Genomic DNA, 24,174 nt, shown 5'->3' on the forward strand with positions numbered 1-24,174 from the left:
ACAACCATTACAGAAACACACTGCAAAAACAGTACTGTGCTGCAAATAATCGGGTCAGCACAGACCATAAGGTGGTTTACTGACTCATTTTCCATAGCTGCATTCCCTGTTTCTCTAACGGTTTCATTCATTCTGTCCATGTGCCCTCCCTCATGTATAAGTGTGTGTGTATGATTGGTAGACTAGTTTTGTGTTCGTGTTTAGTTAATAAAACATTTGTGCACATTTAACATGAGTTTCTGATTCTGTCACTGTTTGTTAATAATGTCTCTTTTACAATCCGATCTAACTACATGCTCTAATGCATTAGTACTGTAAGAAGGTTATTTTCTGTGGCCACGAAAATATCCTTTCAGTTGATTGTAATATTAATTCTGCTACAGTTACTACTGGCAGCTGAGGTAAATAATTATAATCAATTATTATTAATTGTAATTATTTATGTACATATCCCTTTTGAGCTACTTTGCTACACCTACTGCTGACTATGTTTACATGGACATCGGTAATCTAATTACTTACCTTATTCAAAATAAGACAATATTATGATTAATATTATGATTATCGATTTGTTTACTTCGAATATGACTTTAGCTGGATTAAGGTAATCAAAAATCTCTGTTTACATGGTAGATTCTTAATCAGAGGATTTATCGTGTTAAAATTGGATTATTGATGTAAACAAATTGCAACAGATGTAAATGTACTCATTGATAAGCATGTCCCAGCCATGTTAGCCATTTTTGCGGTTCCCTTAAACATTTCTGATGTGGTCTGTGCGTATCTGTAGCACATTTCTGTATTTGGTTGTGTTGTGAGTATTTGCAATGTTTTTTTCTAGAGCTGTCAATCGATTAAAAAACAACGACCCAGGTTACGTATGAAGGGAACGAGAGCTGCGTCAAAAGACGCTATGGGAACGCCATCAGCGTAACCGACGCTCTGAATATCGTCTACACCTAGTCCGATAGAAGGGCGAGGCGTCACGGGCGGGGTGACGTCACGACCAGGAGGCATATAAGCACGTGAGGCAGAGCCCGCGTCAGCTTCATGTTATGAAGCAAGCGCTGGCAGGGATGCCGGAAGTATGGCTGCGAGACGCAGCTCTCGTTCCCTTCAGGGAACCTGGGTTACATACGTAACCTGGGTCGTTCCCTTCCAGGAACGTCGAGCTGCGTCGGAAGACGCTATGGGAACGCTATACCAACGCCGCCAGACTGAGAAGTCCCTGCCTGATGTCAGGCCAAGAGGACAGAAGAGCCTGTAGTGGCTCGGATGTCGAGGTCGTAACCTGGCGAAGTCAGGGGCGTGGACTACCCAGCAGCGTCGCAGATGCCCTGATCGGTACATCTGTCCAAAAGGCCTTGAAGGCCGCCATACCTCTGGTTGAGTGCTCTCTGACTCCCAACGGATGGGCAAGCCCAGAGGCCTCGTAGGCAAAATTGACAGCATCCATCATCCACCTACCACAGGGCAGCTCTGTGGATGTACGTGCCCAGTGCTCACACTGGACACATACAGTTGTGCCTCTCCTGGCCGGGCTCCCCGAAGGGAGGAGGACAGAGGCCTGGAGTACGACCGGCTGTGGTATGACCGTTGGAACCTTCGGAACGTACCCCGCACAGGGGTAGAGAAAGACTTTCGCCAAACCGGGCGCACAGTCAACATCGAAGGGGCCGCAGACAGGGCCTGAAGGCCACACACCCTCCTCAGAGAAGTGATGGCCAGCAAGAAGACGATCTTGATGGTGAGGAGTCCATCGGTTATCTCCTCGATAGGCTCAAGGTGCTCTGCACCGAACCTCAGAACCGCAGCCAGGTCCCACGTGGGGACGTGATCGTACAGGAGGCCTCAGCCTCAGCGCACCGGAGGAAACGTGTAACTAGGGGGTGTCTGCCCACTGATAAGGGCGTGGTACGAAGAGATAGCTGCCACGTAGACCTTAACAGTGGAGTGGGTTAACCCTGCGGAGAAACGGGCCTGCAGGAACTCCAGAACTGCGCGAATCGGGCAGTTGACTGGGTCGAGCTGGCGGTCCCCGCACCAGGAAGTGAAAGAGTTTCCACTTCAAGGCGTACAGTTTCCTCGTAGAGGAAGCTCTGGATTGAAGGAGGGTCTCGACAACCTCGGTTGACAGACCGGAAGCTATGAGTTGCGCCCCTTCAGAGGCCATACCCACAGCTTCCATAGCTCCGGGCGGGGGTGCACGATAGTGCTCCCGGCCTGTGAGAGGAGATCTCTCCTGATCGGTACCTGCCACGGGGTGCCGTCGAGGAGAGAAATCAGGTCCGAGAACCATACTCGGCCCGGCCAGAACGGCGCTACCAACGGTAGACTGACCTCGTCCCGGCGCACTCTCGCCAGAACTCCCGGGAGCAGAGCGATCGGGGGGAAGGTGTACGGACGGAGCGGTCTCCACGTCTGTACCATAGCGTCCAGTCCCAGAGGAGCTGGAGGAGCTAGAGAGAACCAGAGGGGACATTGCGCTGACTCTCGAATGGCGAAGAGGTCCACCTGTGCCTGGCCAAAAACCTTCCAAATCTGCTTCACCACACCTGGGTGAAGCATCCATTCCCCGGGCCTCAGCCCCTGTCTCGACAGAACGTCTGCTCCCACATTGAGATGCCCAGGAATGTGCACAGCTCTCAGTGATCGGAGCTGGCCCTGGGACCACACAAGGGTCTGGTGTACCAGCTTCTACAAGGGGCGCGACCGCAGACCTCCTTGGTGGTTGATGTAAGAGACCACTGCCGTGCTGTCGGTGCGGACCAGCACGTGGTGATCTCTCAGGTCCGGGAGGAAGTGCTTGAGCGCACGGAACACAGCAAGGATCTCTAGCTGGTTGATATGCCACGATTGGTGGCGTCGACTCCACAGACCGCGGGCAGGGAGGCCACTCATGAGCGCACCCCAACCGGTGAGGGATGCGTCCGTCGCTAGCGAGACGCGGCGACACGGAGCTCCCAGCACCGGGCCCTGAACCAAGAACTGAGGGTCCCTCCACATGTCTAAGGCACGGAAACCACGGCGTGACACTTTGACAGCGCGGAGCGAGAGGAGACCCCCTGTTCTTGAGCCACCACTGTAGGGGCCTCATGTACAGCAGGCCAGAAGGAATCACACTGGACGCTGCTGCCATAAGCCCTAGCAGCCTCTGAAACTGCTTGACAGTGAATGGCTGGCCTTGACGCACTCTCTTGACTGCCGTGAGAATCGACTCGATCCGAGCAGGGGTCAAACACGCCTGCATCGTGGTCAAATCCCACACCACGCCTAGATAAGGGGTTCTCTGAACTGGAGAAAGCACACTTTCCTTGGCGTTGAGTCTCAACCCCAACTCTCTCATGTGGGCGAGAACGACATCTCGATGCCGAACCGCCAACGATGTAATTGAGTATGCGGATGCCCTGCAGTCGCAACGGGACCAGTGCCGCATCCACACACTTTGTGAAAGTGCGGGGTGAGAGTGCTAGGCCGAAAGAAGAACCTGATACTGATACGCTTTGCCCCCGAAAGCGAACCTCAGGAACTTCCTGTGAGAGGGAAGGATGGATATATGGAAATAGGCATCATTGAGATCTATCGAGACAAACCAGTCCTCGGACCTGATCTGAGATACAATCTGCCTGATTGTAAGCATCTTGAACTTCAGCTTTCTGACTGAGCGGTTCAGAGCTCGCCGATCCAATATGGGCCTCAGCCCCCCATCCTTCTTTGGAACAATGAAGTATCGGCTGTAGAAGCCGGCGCGAGTCTCGTGAGGAGGAACCAACTCGATGGCTTCCTTCCTTACTAAATTCTCGACTTCTTGTTCCAGAACCAGAGCCTGCTCGGGGCGGACCGTAGTCACGCAAACCCCGTTGGACGGCGGAGGTGGCCCATCGAACTGGATGGAATAACCATGCTCTACCGTCCGCAGGACCCAAAGAGACACACCTGGCAGCCGCTGCCAAGCCGCTAGATGATCTACTAAGGGAATCAGTCTCTCGAGACTGACCTCTGGTGTCAGAGATATGGCCAGACCACTGTCTTGCTGCGGCTATCCGGAGGAAGACGCGGTCTCTGGCACTTGAGGCGAGTTTCTCAGACCCGCAGTCACAACCGGCGGGGGACTCTGAGAACAGCACTCGCTGGGACCTACTGTGCCCTGGAACTGCAGGGTTGACAGACAGATCCCCGGAGGACACCGAGGGGAGACGGTCACCGTGTGCCGCGGTGTAAGCCGCTCCACCCCAGTAGGGGTCGTCCTCCGCAGTCCTGGGGCTCGCCCGTCAGGACCTGCTGCGCGAGGAGCTGGTATGCGGAGGAGGCTGCGCCCGCCCAGCAGCCACCTGAATTTCGAGAGCGCGCATACCATCTGGCCTCAAAGATTCCACCCGCGATCTCAACACCTTGGTGGAGATCGGGGGAAACTGAAGGCTCTTGTGGCTCCTCACGCTGGGGCGAGAGAGGCGGCGAAACCTCGTCAACGCTCGTCACATCAACCTCCTCGGAGGACGCAGCGTCAAGCCCTCGTCTCGGGGGGAAGAGTACCGCTTCCGAACCGCGAGATGGGGCGCCAGATCTGGTGGATACGGGAGAAGATAGTTTCTTTTCTCTTCTCTTCTATATGCCCGCCAGCCAGATCAGCCTTTTTTTTTTCTACGAGCCCAACGAGCGCAGCCACCGCTCTGCCTCGGCAGAGTGGGGTTGGCTTTATTTGTGCTTGTGCAACACTAGAGTTTACAACGGTCATCACCGTCTTTCTCATCCACCTCCTCGGTAGGAAGACAAGCGGGGCGTCGAGCCCTCTCTCTGGGGGAAGAGAACCGCTTCCGAGCACAGAGAGCGGGCGCTGGATCTGTTTTGATGATCCATTTGCGAGCCGCGGGAGCGCAGCCACCGCTCTATCTATCTTTCTTTTGCACATAGCGGGGCCGACAGCGCGTGGAGAGCTCGCTTTCCTTCTATATATATTGGGGCGACAGAGGCGGCGAAACCTCATCAACGCTCGTCACGTCAACCTCCTCGGATGAAGACAGATGAAGCGTTGATCCCTCGTCTCGGGGGGGAAGAGACCGCTTCCGAACCGCGAGACGGGGCGCCAGATCTGACGGATACGGGAGGAGATAGGGACATTCCCGTCTCACTCTCGTCCGCCAAATCAGCCTGTGAGTCCCACGAGCGCAGCCGCCGCTCTGCCTAGGCAAAAGCGGGGCCAGCACCACGCGGGGAGCTCACAAAGGCTCCCCTCTCGAAGAGAGCCCTCCGAGTGCGGAGTGTGCGCAGCGAGAACCGCTCACAATGCGGGCAGTCAGCTCCCTCGAGAGCCACTGCCTCGCGCTCCGCACTCAGGTAGACCACGCACAGATCATGTGTGTCCCCACTCGTAATGTAACGCAGGCAGTGGACTAACACATAATCTGAAACGCGATCTAGGATCGCCCCCTGTTTTGGTCTTAGCTTTAGGGATGTCTACTTTCTTTTCTCAGGACATACAACACTAAATAAGACTCACAAAACAGATATGGACTGACAACACACAGAGCGCTTGCTGAATGACAAAAAGCTGACGCGGGCTCTGCCTCACGTGCTTATATGCCTCCTGGTCGTGACGTCACCCCGCCCGTGACGCCTCGCCCTTCTATCGGACTAGGTGTAGACGATATTCAGAGCGTCGGTTACGCTGATGGCGTTCCCATAGCGTCTTCCGATGCAGCTCGACGTTCCTGGAAGGGAACTAATTAATTGCATATTTTTTCTTAAATTAATCATGATTAATCCAACCTAACATTAAAGTTTTTAAATATGCTTTTATATTCCAATAATTCAAATGTTCAAATTAATGTAGAAACAACATAAATATTTTTTATATTTGTTTAATTATATCTTTTTATAACTGAAGGCTAGTATCACTGATATCAATACTACTGATGTCTCTAGGAAATTGTTTTCTTTTTTCTGATATTTAACCATTGACTAAACATCACAGTATAATTGAGAGCTATCATAAAAAAAAAAAAACACATAATAAAACAACTACTAATTTAAGTTAACCTAAAATAATCATTACATAAACCCATAATAATCAGACATTACATAACCCCATAACATATTTAGGTACCTGTGCCCTTCAACAAGTAGGAAATAACTGTATTCAATACAGAAATTGGAATACAGTTATAAAACACCAAATTCTAAAATAAACATAGATTAATCCTTAAAGCTACAAAAGGTATTGATTTCTTCTTCTTTTTTTTTCTTTTTTTTGATTAACAGACATAACAGCAGCTGGGTTAATAGGTTATAAAGTGAGCCAAACTAAAGATGAAATGAAGAAGTGAAGTGACATACGGCCAAGTATGGTGACCCATACTCGGAATTCGTGCTCTGCATTTAACCCATCCAACGTGCACATGCACAGCAGTGAACACACACACACCGTGAACACACACCCGGAGCAGTGGGCAGCCATTTATGCTGCGGCGCCCGGGGAGCAGTTGGAGGTTCGGTGCCTTGCTCAAGGGCACCTCAGTCGTGGTATTGAGGATGGAGAGAGCGCTGGACATTCACTCCCCCCACCTACAATCCCTGCTGGCCCGAGACTCGAACCCGCAACCTTTGGTTACAAAGCATCAATGAGGAAGTGGAGCCTGGAGGACAGAGCAGTGTGTGAGTGTGGGGAGCCAGAGCAGACCGCTGAGCACATAATCACCACCTGTCCACTGTATAAACCACCCTCGGAGGCCAGCCTCTTCGATGTGGGACCTGAGATGAGAACGTGGCTGAGTTCTACTGAGCTGGACATTTGATGACGACACACGAAAGAAGAAGAAGACCTAACCTCTTCGCTATCTAACTCCTCGCTACCATTGTTCCCCTTCCTAGGTTTACTCAATGCTGCGATGACGTCATTGCTTTGGGAACACCCTCGGTGTAACGAATGTCTGAAGCCCTTATACCATCACGCCAATTTATTGGCCAAATAGCGCTTGGATCAGGTAACATGGATCTTTGTCCGGTGAGGGCATTAAGAATCTATGTAGACCGCACAGCTCATTGGCGTGGATCTGACCAGCTGTTTGTGTGTTTTGGTGGTAAGAGCAAAGGCTCCGCTGTCACCAAACAGCGAATGTCACACTGGATAGTTGAGGCTATCTCGCTTGCCTACGAGGCGCGTGGCTTGACTTCGTCTCTGGGATTACGTGCTCACTCCACAAGAGCAGTGGTTTCTTCTCAGGCCTTTCTGAGAGGATCATCAATAGAGGATGTTTGTGCTGCGGCAGGTTGGTCCTCTCCTAGCACTTTCATCAAGTTCTACAGTTTAGATGTGAGGATGGCTCCTGGCTCCCGGGTCTTATCCGCTTGAGCAGACGCTTCCTTGGTCTCCAGCTATCTAAGGTACGTCAGGCGTTATGGTATAGCGTTCCCAAATCGATGACGTCATCGCAGCATTGAGTAAACCTAGGAAGGGGAACATCTCGGTTACGTATGTAACCATGGTTCCCCGAGTAGGGAACGAGATGCTGCGATGAGGGCCGTTCCGTACCTTGATAGCGCTTCCTTCGTCATTTGGAAACCTGATGAAATAGCGCGCGGAACGCTGATATAGCATACGGTACGTATGCGTAGGGGCGTTGCCAAGCGCTATTTGGCCAATAAATTGGCGTGATGGTATAAGGGCTTCAGACATTCGTCACACCGAGGGTGTTCCCAAAACGATGACGTCATCGCAGCATCTCGTTCCCTACTCGGGGAACCATGGTTACATACGTAACCGAGATGATTTACTACTTCCGCCACCTAACCGGAAGTTTCTCCCACGTTCTATTTTACAGTAGCGCCCCCCGGAAACAGGTGGATAGGCCACGTGGAATAAGGCATGCCCCAGAGAGAGATTATCATTGGCTACACACGTATTTCTGTACATTTCTAAATAAGGTGCATTAAAAATCAATAAATCCTTGATTAATATGAATATTTTAATTAAAAATGTGTCTCCATGTACTAGTGTATTTAATCTATTGAGCAAGTTTTTGGATATTGTAAGATTAAACTTATTTTTGTGAATAAAGTACCACATTTCAGATATCATTTTCTTAGGGTGGGTACACAATGTTATTTTATCCTTGCTTCTAGAAAATCCTCAATCTATATGCTTTCTAACAGCTTCATGTGGCCGTAAAAATTTAATTTTAACTTGGCTTTAAGCACCATGCATCATTAAAGTTTCACTTTCAACGTGACTTAAGCTGGTATATGTGGTGTATCAGTAGGAAAGTGATAAAAGGAGCATCTTCCCTCTGCAGACTTGTGTTGCATTTTGGGGCAAAAAACAAAAACAAACATTGTCGAACAACAATATAAAATGCAGGAAACTATTAATTGGTTATTCTATAGTTAATTGTATAAATTATACTACAACTGGAAAATACTGTAAATTGATTAACTGTTCAGCATGATGATGTTTAATGTCTCCGACAGCGCCTGTAGTCCCATTTAACAACTTGTTAGCAACCGTCTTTTTAAAGAACCGTAACTGTTTTAAAAAAAATCACAAATGGGGTGTAACTGGTGTGTTTTATGTCGTAAAATAAAACGTGAAAGTATCTTGAGCTTGTGTGAACCACGGACCTTATTTTAGGGGATTTAATCAAACTCCCATTAAAAAAAAGCCCATTGACTCTGGGACGATGGAACCAGAAGTGCTAAAATGCTAACTCGCTTCCAGGTTTTTGCCTACAAAGTGACATCATAGTTCCACCACTCTATTTTGGCTGCTTTACGAGCTGCTAAACGTGACGTGGATCTGACACACATCGTACCTATTCTGACCCACTTCAGGTCTTTTCAGGTGTTTGAGGGAGACAATGCTGGGCTGCTCCAGGACAATGAAAACCACTGCATTTCAGAGACATGTTCTTAAATCTGACTCATATATCAAATACTTGCCTGCACATGCTCATAGACATAGTGTTTCCTCTGTGCTTTAGTATAATACAGCACGCGCCACTGCATTTGCAGAGCACAGTATAATGGCTGAGAGGACAGGAAGATTAGATTTAACTGCTATATGGCCTGACAACATCTCATCTTCACTGTTCTACTGAGGCTCTCTTGTCACCTGTACCTTTTTGATTTTACTGCGGTTAAATTGGAGTGCTGAAAAGTCTCCTGTTTCATGTTGTCGTAAAGACGTTCTGCGTCTAAATAAACGGAATTCAAGAAAAAAGAGACAGAAGCAGCAGTTGTGAGTGGGGTGGCTCCATCCCTGTGTTAACTGCTTTTAATATTTTTAACATTGTTAAACTGGAAAAATTAATTGCATGCTTTAACGTTCTAATTTTGACAGGACTGCTTTTTACATTAAAATGTCATTAAGAGCATTATGATATCCACTATATTTGGTTCTGTTCTGTTTACTCTAATGGGGTTATTGCAGCTCTCCCTGCTCATTCATCACCGACTGCATGGATGGGCAGGGAGTTTTTACCCAGAACAGAACCATACCGCCAACCCAAACTGTATGCTAAGTGTCATTTTGACAATAGTGGTCCTGACAGAACTATAATTATTTATGTTCTTTCAGAAGTCAGGCTGGTTGGAGGTTCTCGCTGCTCTGGGAGGTTAGAGATACTTCATGATCAGTCGTGGATGTCAGTGTGCGACGCTGCCTTTGACCAGCAGGATGCAGAGGTTGTGTGTAGAGAGCTGGACTGTGGGGCTCCTGTACAGGTGCTGGGAGCAGCTGCTTTTGGCAAAGGAGACGCTCAGATGCGGACACAAGAGATTCAGTGCAGAGGAAATGAATCTCAGATTCACCTCTGTCCAACATCACCATCACATGAAAACAGTTGTTCTCATGACAATGATGTTGGACTGGTGTGTACAGGTATGTGTTGACTGTTTCAACAGGAAAGGTTTATTTAATTTTGATAGATCTCTTCCAATTTTTTTCCCTTACTGTGCACAGAAATAATAAATGTGCGGTTGGTTAATGGAAACAGTCCCTGCAGTGGGACAGTGGAGGTTCATAATAGAGGTCAGTGGGGAACAGTGTGTGATAATGGTTGGGATATGGCTGATGCTGCAGTGGTGTGTAGAGAGCTGGACTGTGGAGAACCTGTAGATGCTCTGGGTGATGCTCAGGCTGGACTCAGATCAGGACCAGTCTGGATGAATAATGCAATGTGTACTGGATCTGAGTCCACACTGAAAAAGTGTGGATCTGTCATATGGGGTTTTCAAGGTGTGTGCCAGAGCAAGAGTGCAGGAATCATCTGCTCAGGTAAACTCAAAACTTTATTTTGCTAAAATAAAGAAACACAAATAAAGTAGTGCATGTTTTGTTCTGAAAGGGAAATTCATACTCAGTTTTTTTTTTCAGGTGTCAGGCTGGTTGGAGGGTCTCGCTGCTCTGGGAGGTTAGAGATACTTCATGATCAGACATGGATGTCAGTGTGTGACGCTGCCTTTGACCAGCAGGATGCAGAGGTTGTGTGTAGAGAGCTGGACTGTGGGGCTCATGTACAGGTGCTGGGAGCAGCTGCTTTTGGCAAAGGAGACACTCAGATGTGGACACAAGAGATTCAGTGCAGAGGAAATGAATCTCAGATTCACCTCTGTCCAACATCACTGCCACACAAATACAACTGTTCACATGATAATGATGTTGGACTGGTGTGTGCAGGTTTGAGCAAATTTCTTATACTTCACTGAAATCTTATGTCAAATCTTCAGAGGTGGGTAGTAATGAGTTACATTTACTTGAGTAATTTTTTTGGCTAACTACTAGTATTAGAGTATATTTAAAGATGCTCCTCTCGTTACTTTATCTTATATTGCTATACAAGTTAAAAATGCTTCAATTTATTCCAAACGCGCCGTCTACTTTTCTCTGGGCAATGAGCGATGCCCATTCGCAAATTATTCATTATTTTGAGTCAATTCTGTTCAAAGGCTTGATCAAATCAGTTGGCAAACCAGTGAATTGGTTTGCAAATCAGTTTGAATGATTCGTTCAGTTCCCTGCCACACGCGCTGAGTTGTAACAAAAAGTTTAAGAACATCAAAAGAGTTGAAGACGTGGCTTTGGATCTACAGTCAATTGAAAGCAAATCTGCAAAGGCTATTGTTTGCTAGCTATGAAGATGTTTATTAGATGAACACTGCATGTGCTGTCTATGGTTCCACAGATAGGCTACATTCGATTACAGTGCACGATACCACTATGACATTACCAGTTTGTTGTACATGTAGGCCTACCTTATACATTAAATACAATGTATAATTTATACATTAAATAAGCTGTCACAGAGTATGAAATGAACAAACACCCACCAAACCTGCGTTAGCTCTGAGCAGCGGCACACGACCTGTTCCAGGAGGAATGCCTTTGCCTAGACACAATTAATATTGATATTTTCACAATATTTATGCTTACAGAAATATAGGCTACATTTGTTTACATTTTGCAGAACAGACGGAAGAAGATCTGTCAATGTGCATTTGTTTCGTTATGTTCAGATGTTCTGTAGTGGTCATGTGAGGAGTTTTCACTCTTCTCCGTGTCAGAGGTTATACACTCACCTAAAGGATTATTAGGAACAACTGTTCAATTTCTCATTCATGCAATTATCTAATCAACCAATCACATGGCAGTTGCTTCAATGCATTTAGGGGTGTGGTCCTGGTCAAGACAATCTCCTGAACTCCAAACTGAATGTCAGAATGGGAAAGAAAGGTGATTTAAGCAATTTTGAGCGTGGCATGGTTGTTGGTGCCAGACGGGCCGGACTGAATATTTCACAATCTGCTCAGTTACTGGGATTTTCACGCACAACCATTTCTAGGGTTTACAAAGAATGGTGTGAAAAGGGAAAAACATCCAGTATGCGGCAGTCCTGTGGGCGAAAATGCCTTGTTGATGCTAGAGGTCAGAGGAGAATGGGCCGACTGATTCAAGCTGATAGAAGAGCAACTTTGACTGAAATAACCACTCGTTACAACCGAGGTATGCAGCAAAGCATTTGTGAAGCCACAACACGCACAACCTTGAGGCGGATGGGCTACAACAGCAGAAGACCCCACCGGGTACCACTCATCTCCACTACAAATAGGAAAAAGAGGCTACAATTTGCACGAGCTCACCAAAATTGGACGGTTGAAGACTGGAAAAATGTTGCCTGGTCTGATGAGTCTCGATTTCTGTTGAGACATTCAGATGGTAGAGTCAGAATTTGGCGTAAACAGAATGAGAACATGGATCCATCATGCCTTGTTACCACTGTGCAGGCTGGTGGTGGTGGTGTAATGGTGTGGGGGATGTTTTCTTGGCACACTTTAGGCCCCTTAGTGCCAATTGGGCATCGTTTAAATGCCACGGCCTACCTGAGCATTGTTTCTGACCATGTCCATCCCTTTATGACCACCATGTACCCATCCTCTGATGGCTACTTCCAGCAGGATAATGCACCATGTCACAAAGCTCGAATCATTTCAAATTGGTTTCTTGAACATGACAATGAGTTCACTGTACTAAAATGGCCCCCGCAGTCACCAGATCTCAACCCAATAGAGCATCTTTGGGATGTGGTGGAACGGGAGCTTCGTGCCCTGGATGTGCATCCCACAAATCTCCATCAACTGCAAGATGCTATCCTATCAATATGGGCCAACATTTCTAAAGAATGCTTTCAGCACCTTGTTGAATCAATGCCACGTAGAATTAAGGCAGTTCTGAAGGTGAAAGGGGGTCAAACACAGTATTAGTATGGTGTTCCTAATAATCCTTTAGGTGAGTGTATATATATATATATATATATATATATATATATATATATATATAGGCCTAACTTACATATGTAATACATAATTAATATACTTTAAAATATAATTTCATTCAGTGATTCAAATCAGAATTTTCATCAGCTGTTACTCCAGTTTTCAGAGTCATGTGATCCTTCAGAAATCATTCTAATATATTGGTTTATTACCAGTGTTGGAAACAGTTTTGCTGCTTAATATTTTTTGGATCCTGTGACATTTTGTTCAGGATTCTATGATGAATAGAAAGCTAAAAAGAACAGCATTGATAATAAATCAACATATTGGAATGATTTCTGAAAGATTATGTGACACTGAAGACTGGCGTAAAAGCTGATGAAAATTCTGATTTGCATCACTGAAATAAATTACATAAAAAAACATTAAAAATCATAAGAAAACGGCTGTGTACACACACACATACATTACATAAATTGTATCTATATCTAAATAAAAATAGACTATAGATATAAAGTAGCCTATATGATCCAAAGTAACTAGTAACTAACTACTGAAGTAGTTTTTTATCCGATACTACTCTTACTCAAGTAACTATTCAGACTATTACTTTTACTTTTACTTGAGTAAATATTTATATAAGTACTTTTACTTTTACTTGAGTACAGTTTTTGGGTACTCTACCCACCTCTGCAAATCTTCTGACTCTTTGTATGAAAGATTTTTTTCTCTCTCTCTCTTTATGAGATTCTTCTTACTGTCTTGATTGCTCTGTTCATAAGTATTACTTCTCTTGTTTTATGTATTCAATAAACAGACAATGTGAATGTGCGGTTGGTTGGTGGTCACAGTCGCTGTGCTGGTAGAGTGGAGGTTCATCATAGAGGTCAGTGGGGAACAGTGTGTGATTATGGCTGGGATATGGCTGATGCTGCAGTGGTGTGTAGAGAGCTGGACTGTGGAGAACCTGTAGATGCTCTGGGTGATGCTTATTTTGGACCAGGATCAGGATCAATCTGGACAAATCGTATAACATGTACTGGATCAGAGACTACACTGAAGAACTGTGGATCAGTTCAGTTGTTTGATTATGACTGTAATCATGATAGAGATGCAGGAGTCATCTGCTCAGGTGAGCTGTTCTAAAATTTAACCAATTACATCACTGTTGATCCACATGCCTTGTATTTTAGTTCCAAAGGTTTATATTGATTTTATTAACACCAAGTTCATAGATTCAATTCTCAGGGAATGCATGAACTGATTAAATGTTCATCTTGAATGCATCTGTAAGTAGCTTTTTCTATGTGCATAAATGTGTGCCAAATGCATAAAAGTACAGTGCAATGATTAGTTTCAGAAGCTTTTATTGTACAAGTCCAGTATCACAAGTGTTTGCATTTTCCTTCCAAAAAAGGCATTAAGTACACCTTCAGTTTTCTTCTGTGTCATCTAAGGCCAAGACTAATGATAGTATCAATAGTTCAATAGTTCATGTACATTCACAAAACAAAATATATGTATCAAAGTTTAATAACATTTGTAACAATTTAAATGCACATAAAATTATAATCTGTCAGCATTATTGAATGGTACAATAATGTTTGTAAATGTTATTGCCAAAGTTATTATAAATCTTGCCTTTTTTATTTTAGATAAATGTGGTTGTTTATAAGTTTATGATAACAATGGTTATGTACATTTTCTTTTCTTTTCTCTCACTACTGCAGGAGTCAGGCTGGTTGGAGGTTCTCGCTGCTCTGGGAGGTTAGAGATACTTCATGATCAGACGTGGATGTCAGTGTGTGATGCTGCCTTTGACCAGCAGGATGCAGAGGTTGTGTGTAGAGAGCTGGACTGTGGGGCTCCTGTACAGGTGCTGGGAGCAGCTGCTTTTGATAAAGGAGACTCTCAGATGTGGACACAAGAGATTCAGTGCAGAGGAAATGAGTCTCAGATTCGAATGTGTCCAGCATCACAGAAACACAGCTGCTCTCATGATGATCACCAGGCGCTTCTGTGTGCTGGTAAGAAGATTAATATGAGAGCAATTAGTATCATAACTAGGATCATATGCGTTCCATTGCACTTGGTGTGGCCCTCACCATGCCCACAGCTTCAAAGAATGAACTAAAATTCATAAAAATATAACACTGTAATTCATAATATGATAATAGTAATATGAGTTTTTTTATCTATTTTAGTAGTTATCCCAATTTTAAACACAATGACATCTCTTTAGAATGATTGATTGATTTTAGTCTCTGTCTTTCTCTCTATTTCCCTCTCTCTTAGATGTAGTGAATGTGAGACTGGTAAATGGTAACAGTCCTTGTGCTGGTAGAGTGGAGGTTCTTCATAGAGGTCAGTGGGGAACAGTGTGTGATGTTAGCTGGGATATGCCTGATGCTGCAGTGGTGTGTAGAGAGCTGGACTGTGGAGAACCTGTAGATGCTCTGGGTCGTGCCTATTTTGGTCAAGGATCAGGACCAATCTGGATGAGTGTTTTAACATGTGTAGGAACAGAATCTACACTGAAAAACTGTGGGTCAGCAGGATGGAATAAGCCTGTCTGCACTCATACTCATGATGCTGGAGTCATCTGCTCAGGTGAATAATACTAAACCTCAAAGGATTCCACACTTTCTGATAATTGTGTCTTGATTATGTAAGAAAATAAAGATATATATATATTTTTGGATGTGATTTAAACATGTCTGTTTTATTCTTAGAATTAATTACCACTTAAGAATTAGGCATCTTGGAAAATAATGTAAATTTGCCATGACTATTTTTACTGCATTTTCACAATGATCTAAAGAAATATTTACAGTACACCATCCATAGTTAAAGGCATTGGTGACCAGTGTTGGGGAAAGTTACTTTTAAAAGTAATGCATTACAATATTGCATTACTCCCTAAAAAAGTAACTAATTACGTTATTTAGCTACTTTTTATGGAAAGTAATGTGTTGCGTTACTTTTGTGTTACTTTTTAAATAAGAGCAGGGCTTGATTGTTTTTAATACAAGAAGTTCTAATTATAGCAAATGTAAAAGCCCTTTGACACCAAAAATTGTAATGAGTAACCTTAGGCTGAAGGAAAAGTAAATTCACGTCTGTAAAGTAGAACGCAGGAGAAGAAGGTTCAACACTCTTCAGCAATAAAATTAAGCACAATTGTTAGCTTATCTAAAGTCATTTTTGCTTATTAGTATGGTTGAACTGGTCATTGGTCATCAAGGGTCAGCAGCAAAGACATTGGTTAATAAAATGGGATTACATACATTTGTGTTGTTTAACATATTTAATTATTGCAGGTTTGTGTCATATTCTGAGTTTGCATTTCACTGTTTTAATTCATTTTGATGAATATTAAATCAGTTTTTTTGCAAGTGGGAATTAATGCACATTCACATTTAGTATAGGACTGCAGTAACAGCATGTTCACACAGCGCACTGTCAGACAATAAATGGGAAAAAAGTAACTGGCTTTACCTTTTTTGGAAAAGTAACTCCGATATTTTCATGTAAATTAAAAAGTAATGCGTTACTTTACTAGTTAACTGAAAAAAGTAATATTATGTAACTCGCGTCACTTGTAATGCATTACCCCCAACACTGTTGGCGACCTCAACTGTCCAGCTTCAAGAAGCATTTTCAGTGAATAAAAACTACAATGAGATTACAATTTTCATTTTTGGGAAATTCAATTAAAAATCCCTTTCATTATGTACTACAGTAAACATTTAAAAGTGTATATATGTAGAAAACACTTTATTGAGCGTTTAAAATGTAATTGGATGTAAAACTTGCCACATCCAGAACCTGTTAAACAAAACATGCTCACCTAATGCTCACTTTTATGCAAAATAAACAGGTCATAAACGCTCCAGACTCGCTGATGGTTCTCATCTTTGCTCTGGGAGGTTAGAGATACTTCATGATCAGACGTGGATGTCAGTGTGTGATGCTGCCTTTGACCAGCAGGATGCAGAGGTTGTGTGTAGAGAGCTGGACTGTGGGGCTCCTGTACAGGTGCTGGGAGCAGCTGCTTTTGGGAAAGGAGACGCTCAGATGGGGACACAAGAGATTCAGTGCAGAGGAAACGAATCACATATTTCATTCTGTTCAATATCATCATCACACAAACACAACTGCACCAGTGACGACTCTGTGGGACTGATCTGCTCTGGTTGAGTATAAATATTCAGTATCTCTTCATTTGTTTTTGATACTAGGTCTTGTCTTAGGTTTGAGTTATAGTGTGATCAATCTAATGACAGCTTAGCTTAAAAATGTTTTATGCATTGCTTCTGAACTCTCTTTACTTCGCTCAGGCTACACTGATCTCAGACTGATAAATGGTTCAGATTCTTGTTCTGGAAGGGTGGAGCTTCAGTTCCTCAATGAGTGGGGCACTGTGTGTGATGCATGCTGGGATATGAGAGCTGCCAGTGTCCTCTGTAGACAGCTGAATTGTGGGATTGCTGTGTCTGTTGTGGGATCAGACTGGTTTGGAGAGGGAAGTGGGGAAATCTGGGCTGATGTGTTTGATTGTGACGGGAATGAAACAAAACTCTCAGAATGTTCCATCTCTTCATGGAGTCGAGCTGAATGTTCTCATAGACGAGATGTTGGAGTCATCTGCTCTGGTAAACTTTTTGGACTTTGAGAGTGTTGTGTTACTGAAAAACTTTTTAATGTATTTTATAAACACTATTTCATTACGTTCTAACACAATTCAGGTTCCTCTCTGGCTCTTCATGAGGGTCGGGTGCGGTTGTCTGGAGAGAGACAGTGTGAGGGGGAGCTGGAAGTTTTCATCCATCAGGCCTGGAGGAGAGTTCTGCTGGACTCCTGGAGTCTCACTGAATCCTCTGTGGTCTGCAGACAGCTGGGCTGTGGCTCTGTGCTGAACTTCTATGGCTCCTCTTCATCCAGTCCTGAACACAGTCATGAGTGTGTGACGGGCTTCCAGTGCTCTGGGAGTGAAGCTCATCTGGGGAACTGCAGCTCTCCACAAACTCTCAACTGCAGCTCCACACAACAGCTGTCAATCACCTGCCTTGGTGAGAAAAACAACATCTGGGCATATTCTTCAGTTGTTAGTGATCAATAATGTGTTTTTCTTTCTCTGAATAGCAGGTCGTGGGTCCATCAGGCTGGTGGGTTCTGGGGGAGACTGTGCAGGGAGGCTGGAGGTTTTTCACAGCGGCTCATGGGGGACAGTGTGTGATGACTCCTGGGATATTAAAGATGCCCATGTGGTGTGCAGACAGCTGCAGTGTGGAGTGGCCCTCAGTAACCAGCAGGTACCAGCCTGGTTTGGTCCTGGTTCTGGACCCATATGGCTGGATGAGGTGGAGTGTGAGGGGAATGAGACGTCCCTGTGGAGCTGCTCTTCTCCAGGCTGGGGAAAACATGACTGTAATCACAAGGAGGATGTAGGAGTCGTGTGCTCAGGTTAACATGCTGCTAAATTGTTTACATTGAAATCAAGTATAAGGTTTTACACATTTCAACATTCAAGTGTCCATAATGTTCACATTCTTCAAATTTGTGAATTTAAAATTCACATTTCATGTAGAGTTTAAAGAGATCAGGTTAACTGAGGGCTGTGAAGGGAATGTGGAGGTTTTCTACAATGGATCCTGGGGAAATGTGTGTTACAACAAGATGGACAGAGACACGGCGAGTCTGATCTGTCAAGAGCTGAACTGTGGAAGATCTGGTGATTTGTCTGATTCTACACCAAGAGTGAAATCAGCTCCTAACTGGCTGGATATAGTTACATGTCGACCACATGATTCCACTTTATGGCAATGTCCATCTTTACCCTGGGGACAGAATGACTGTGGTGAAGATGAAGTGGCCAAAATCATCTGCTCAGGTCAAACAGATTTTTCCAGCAGTAAACAATATAAGAGTTATCCTTTAGTATTAATGCTTTGAGAAGATGTATGGAATACATTTTATAATATTTAATTGTTGTTACAGAACAGGAGATCCATGAGTCTCCTCGAAGCTCTCTGACATGCTCCACATCTCCCCATCAGAGACGGTGTTCAGGTAAGTTCATGGAAAATTATGAATGTTGAATGCAACCCCTGTTGAAAAAAACAGCATATGCTGGCTAGGTATGTTTTGAAGCATGGCAACTGGTTTAAGCTGGTCCTTAGTTTTGTCATGAGCTGGTTAAAAGCTGGTTATGAGCTGGTCCTGAGCAGGAGCTAGTTGCTTAGGACCAGCTTAGACCAGCACATGACCAGCTCATTACCAGCTCAGGACCAGCTTAAACCAGCTTCCATGCTTCATAACATATCTACCCAGCATTTGCTGTTTTTTTCCGACAGGGACGTAAGATAATGGTGTTCTAATATGAGAAACTAGGATTTCATCTTGGGATATACAAATGATCACACACTCCTCTGCAGATGCTGCTGTTCTGACAGTACTCTGCTGGCAATTAATGTATCTACTTTTTTGTGATGTGTGTGTTTTTAGATCATGTTCCTCTCAGACTGAGTGGAGGGGAGGGCCGGTGCTCTGGGAGGCTGGAGGTGTATCATAACGCTGTGTGGGGCTCAGTCTGTGATGATCAGTGGGACATCAGCGATGCTCAGGTGGTCTGCAGGCAGCTGGGTTGTGGAGCAGCACTGAGGGCTGATGGGAATTCAGTCTTTGGTGCTGGTAAAGGTGTTGTGTGGATGAACAGAGTCGAGTGCAGAGGGAATGAGATTCACCTGTGGGACTGTCCTCTCTCCCTGAAAAACCACACTGACTGCTCCCACAAAGAGCACGCTGGACTCACCTGCGCAGGTCACATCAAAACTAATATTTATCTTTAGACCATATTAAAATGTGTAATATTGGTACATTCAGAGCATTCATAGCTTTGAATGTGTTTGTGTCTGTTTCAACAGATTTTCCAAATTTGTCAGTGTCCACTACTCCTGCCACAACAACATCAGCTTCTCCTCCAGTTTCTCCTCCAGTGCACTCAACATCAGTCTCTCCTCCACAAACTTCTCCAGCAGAGTCTCTCTCCGTCCCCCCAGTGCTTCTGATTCTCCTGGGAGTTGTGCTCTTACTGCTCTTAGTGCCACTGCTTATACTGATTCAACAGAACAGAGTGATGAGGAGAGGTAGGAGAGATCCAGAGACTGTCATATTGTGTCTTATTCAGTGTGTGATCAGTCATGTGTTGTGAACTGACAGCAGGTTTGTCTGTCTACACTCACAGCTCTCTCTAAGAGGAGACACAGGACGACGACTGAGGCCGTTTATGAGGAGATTCAGCACAAGCCGACTAGACACAGTCTCCTCACTCAGAAGGGTGAGTAAGTGCCATAGTGTCTGATTTGTGGAGATCAGCAGGATAATCACTTTCAGAGGGATGAGTGGAATAAATTACATTGATTTGAGGGACCTTTTGTGTTATTTGAAATTATATAGCGTTAAATGTTGAATGATCCAAAGGAAGTGGGGGTTTTGGCAAATTTGTGATTGTGAATGTATGATGGTTCTACTCCATAACAGGAAGTGTACTTTCTAAAGAACAGCATTCTGGGTATGAAGATGCTGATGAGCTTCTTTCAGGTTAGAGGACTTATGTATAGTAATGTTACCTGCTACATACATTAACCTATGTATGTTGTGTAAAGCATATGTAATTTATTAAAATGCAATTAAAAAGTTATCTTATAAAATTATATACACAATTCAGCACATTATTTAGATATGGTTATCTTTCTTTCATACATATTTATATTTTTATTAAAGCAAAATCTGCAAAAGGAGTCACACCTGAATACCAGAATGATTTCTCCACCACTAAAGGCCCGACAGGTCAGTAACTTCAGCTGATGGCTTTCACTTCTTTAACCCTTTGGTGAAGGTGAACAGTAAATCTGTTTCCCTATCAGTCGGTCACTCCGAGTCAAGTGGGTGACCGACGAATTGGGATCTCGCTTAGAGAGACCAGTCCACTTCGAGTGTAACTAAACGAGCCAATGCACATTGGCATGCGATTATTGCATCAAGCTGCCGCTGATCACAGCGTGAGTATAAGTAGGCAGCAAGTGCAGCGCAAAGTCAGCTTTTCGCTTCGGAGCCGAGCGGTTACATCGTTCTGCTCCTGACTTCTGCTGACGAGTGAATTCAACGAGTTGAGCACGCTCTTCGTAAGACTCTCGTGCTGGTGGTACGGTCCTTCAGCGGCGGTGGTTCTTCCTGTGTCGAGTGGATTGCACACATCAGGTTGCCCTACCCCCTGTTTGTGTTGCAGGCGACCATCTCCCCTGTGCGCTTCAGTACGCTAAAAGAGCTTTTTCCCTAAAAGAGGGCGCAGGAGGCTTCCACAGGACACTGGAAGGGGCAGTATCCATGGCCCTTTGGTAGGGATCCCAATTCGTCGGTCACTGACGTGACTCAGAGTGACTGACTGATAGGGAATGGAAGGACGGAAAGGAGACGTCACGTCCCGTCGCCACGGCTGCTGTACCACTGCTGAGCTGCCGGGTCACCGGCTCGGTTCCTCAGCAAAAACCTGAATATGCGCTGCACCTGCTGCCTACTTATACTCACGCTGTGATCAGTGGCAGCTGGATGCAATAATCGCATGCCAATGTGCATTGGCTCGTTTAGTTACACTCGAAGTGGATTGGTCTCTCTAAGCGAGATCCCAATTTGTCGGTCACCAACGTGACGTCTCCGTTCCCTCCTTCAAGGAACGAGGGTTACATGCGTAACCGAGACGTTCTGTTTATAGACCTTAGTCAAGGTAGATAGCATATTTTATGTGGATGAAAATTAGGTTGTGAGGGACAGACTTACAGTCTTAACAGTGGCATACACTACTGTACAAAGGTCCTTGATCACATCATTTTCAAAAAGTTTTTATTTACTGAAAGTTTTTCGTAAAGATGTTTCGTCAGTTGAACAGTTGACATGTTGTTAAACAACAGTACAATCCATTGAACATTTTGTACTTCTATTCCTCACAGTCTTGTTTTCATTCCTGTCAATTTTGTTTTCATTCCTGTGCTGCCCTGACTAAAGTCTGTTCTGTCTTTGTTTTTAACTCATTTAGAAGAGCAACCAATCACACCAGAGAACTATTGTAACACTTCCCGTGTTACCAGAGTAATTTCTTTTGATCTTACTAAATTAAAGAAACAACCACCGAGCTGATTCTGTGTACTCCTTGTTTATTCTAGTGCTCAAATCTAACTTAAAGCCTCTTATTAACAAAACAAAGCTCCAAAAACTTAAACAATTGATTTCAGAAACAGAAAAAAAAAAAAAAAACTGTTCAGTGTCTTTGAGGTAGTAAAAAAAAAATGTTACTACTTCCCCAATCGTTGCAGGCTTAGTCCAGTATATAGGAAAACATTGAGTACGCTGAAATAATGTGGTTGTTTGAGGCACCAATCCAACTCCAACTTTCTTCCTTCTCAATTCAGCATACCAAATCCTTTTGAGCATAAACATCCAGCTGCATGAACACTCTCCCTTCTTCTAGGGCGGTGTAAAAACAAGCTTAAAGATATTTAGAATATTAAGGGGTCCTTTAGATTGAGCTAAAACCACAAGGTTTCTCAATCAGGATTCAGACATTTTTTGGAAGCAAAAGGGAACACAACCACATGCTCCCTCCACCAAACGAATCTCCTTCTTCTCTCTATCAGCTACCTCTGTATCCTGTATGCAAGCTCTCTCTCCCTAGTGCCCTGTAGAATTACTACAACCGCTATAGTAATACAGAAATTGTCACGCCCGGCTTGGCCGTGTTGGGTGTGCTCACTCCACCATGGACAGAATATGTTTGGGCCGTCTCTCTCCCCCCAATCTGAAGGGGGAGCTGTTTGTTTTCGGTCCATCGGACAGTAGCTGATGGGCGGGACTGTTTAAAAACACCACCTGCCAGTTGTTCTGGACTGCTCGGAGTCTGCTCAGGGCTGCGCGTCTCTGCTCTGGTCTTCTGGCTGGCTGGCAGCACCAGCACCAGCACCAGCACCATCCTACTCCTATTTCTATTTGTCTTCGTTGCAGTACACATAGTCTACACTTGACTGATTTGCATTACACTTTTGATTAGTTTTCTTTTGCTTTTTCATTTACTGACTTGATACATTCATTGATTTAAAGTTTTAATAAATTATTTTGGATTTATATAACAAACGGTGTGGTCTCCCCTATGTCATTGCTACTGTGAGCTAGGTAGTCGTGACATATGGGGGCTCGTCCGGCCATTTGGATCCCGATTTGTAAGTAGACTACTATAATTCGCAATATTGTGTAGGCCTAGTTGCGTGGGTAGTGCTACGTCATTGGTTCACTTTTTGTGAATGAAAGGTACCGGTGATCAGCTGATGGTGGTAATCTAATCAGCTGGCACGCGTTGTGTTTGTTGGGGAGGTCCGCATCGAGTGTTTAGTTAATGAATTGAATGTTACTTTAGTATTTTGATCATTAAAATTAGTTCTCTGGTTGAAAAAAAAAATGGGAGTATTTGCGCAGATTAGAGCAATTTAACCAACCATGTTTTGTTCACTTAGTGTGAGTAGCGAAGTTTGTTTGTAGGTTTACTTATGTTGCAGGATGACATTTTACGAAGCTTGTTTTTTCCCAAATTAGTGCGCTGTGGCGTGGGTTTAGGTTGCTAGTCACTGAAGTCCGAACGAGGGCACCGCCGTGGAGCACCGGCTGAATTGACTTTTGTCGGGGCAGTACGACTCCATCGGTATTGGTGAGTAAATTAGCCTTGTTCTTGGACTTAGTGTGAAGATAGATCAGAATAGTAGGGGGGTAAATGTTTAGGGGGAAACTCCGTGGTTATCCTGTAACGTGAGCTGCATTCCACTTCGCTTGATTTAGTTTGTGTGGTTGGAATTGTTTAATAACCCGAAAGATGTTGAGATATAGGCGTAGTTTTCGTTTGTTTGGTTAGATTTATTGCTATTGGGTGTTTATTTGTAGATTATAGCGTGGTTTGATTGTTGATTGGTGACTTGTAATTTAAGTTGTAATAATGAGTACACTTGAGGCGTTTTTGGCTGCTCCTTCAGTGACCTTACTTGCAGCGTTGAATATTAAGTCAGTCAAAGTCATGACGTATTAAACAATTGCATAGTGTGGCTAAGCACTATGAAGTTGATTTAACTTTGCTGAAGGGAGCCAAGAAGCATGAGCTGCTTGACCTCATTCGTGCGTGTTTGGTTGATCAGAATGTGTTACCTGACGAGAAATTGCAGAGACGATGTAGTCAGGGAGCGTCGGAATCAGATAGTGAGCGCACTTCGAGTTTGACTGTAGGTCCGCAGCTACAATCCAGTGTATTAACGTTTGAACAGCAAGTCGAGTTGTTAAAACTGCAACATGATTTGCAAGTTAAACAAAAGACGTTGG

The 24,174-nt window shown here is 44.4% G+C and overlaps 1 protein-coding gene across 1 annotated transcript in view; it reads left to right on the forward strand.

Annotated features, from left to right (window-relative positions):
* LOC306859021 (scavenger receptor cysteine-rich domain-containing protein DMBT1-like) overlaps window positions 1-20,621 on the forward strand; it is a gene marked incomplete at both ends in the record, with an annotated part of 43,665 nt that extends 23,044 nt beyond the window's left edge. The window contains 15 exons of the mRNA XM_079399832.1: window positions 9,953-10,267; window positions 10,367-10,437; window positions 10,513-10,669; window positions 13,580-13,894; window positions 16,643-16,957; window positions 17,103-17,417; window positions 17,511-17,834; window positions 17,911-18,228; window positions 18,353-18,655; window positions 18,763-18,834; window positions 19,270-19,584; window positions 19,689-19,910; window positions 20,009-20,101; window positions 20,305-20,364; window positions 20,548-20,621. Coding sequence (XP_079255958.1) covers window positions 9,953-10,267; window positions 10,367-10,437; window positions 10,513-10,669; window positions 13,580-13,894; window positions 16,643-16,957; window positions 17,103-17,417; window positions 17,511-17,834; window positions 17,911-18,228; window positions 18,353-18,655; window positions 18,763-18,834; window positions 19,270-19,584; window positions 19,689-19,910; window positions 20,009-20,101; window positions 20,305-20,364; window positions 20,548-20,621 — 3,269 coding nt within the window. The remainder of the gene's footprint in view (window positions 1-9,952; window positions 10,268-10,366; window positions 10,438-10,512; window positions 10,670-13,579; window positions 13,895-16,642; window positions 16,958-17,102; window positions 17,418-17,510; window positions 17,835-17,910; window positions 18,229-18,352; window positions 18,656-18,762; window positions 18,835-19,269; window positions 19,585-19,688; window positions 19,911-20,008; window positions 20,102-20,304; window positions 20,365-20,547) is intronic.
* Between the last annotated feature and the right edge of the window lie 3,553 nt (window positions 20,622-24,174).

Source organism: Barbus barbus (assembly GCF_936440315.1).
Source record: "Barbus barbus genome assembly, chromosome: 39".
NCBI classification, from domain to species: domain Eukaryota; kingdom Metazoa; phylum Chordata; class Actinopteri; order Cypriniformes; family Cyprinidae; genus Barbus; species Barbus barbus.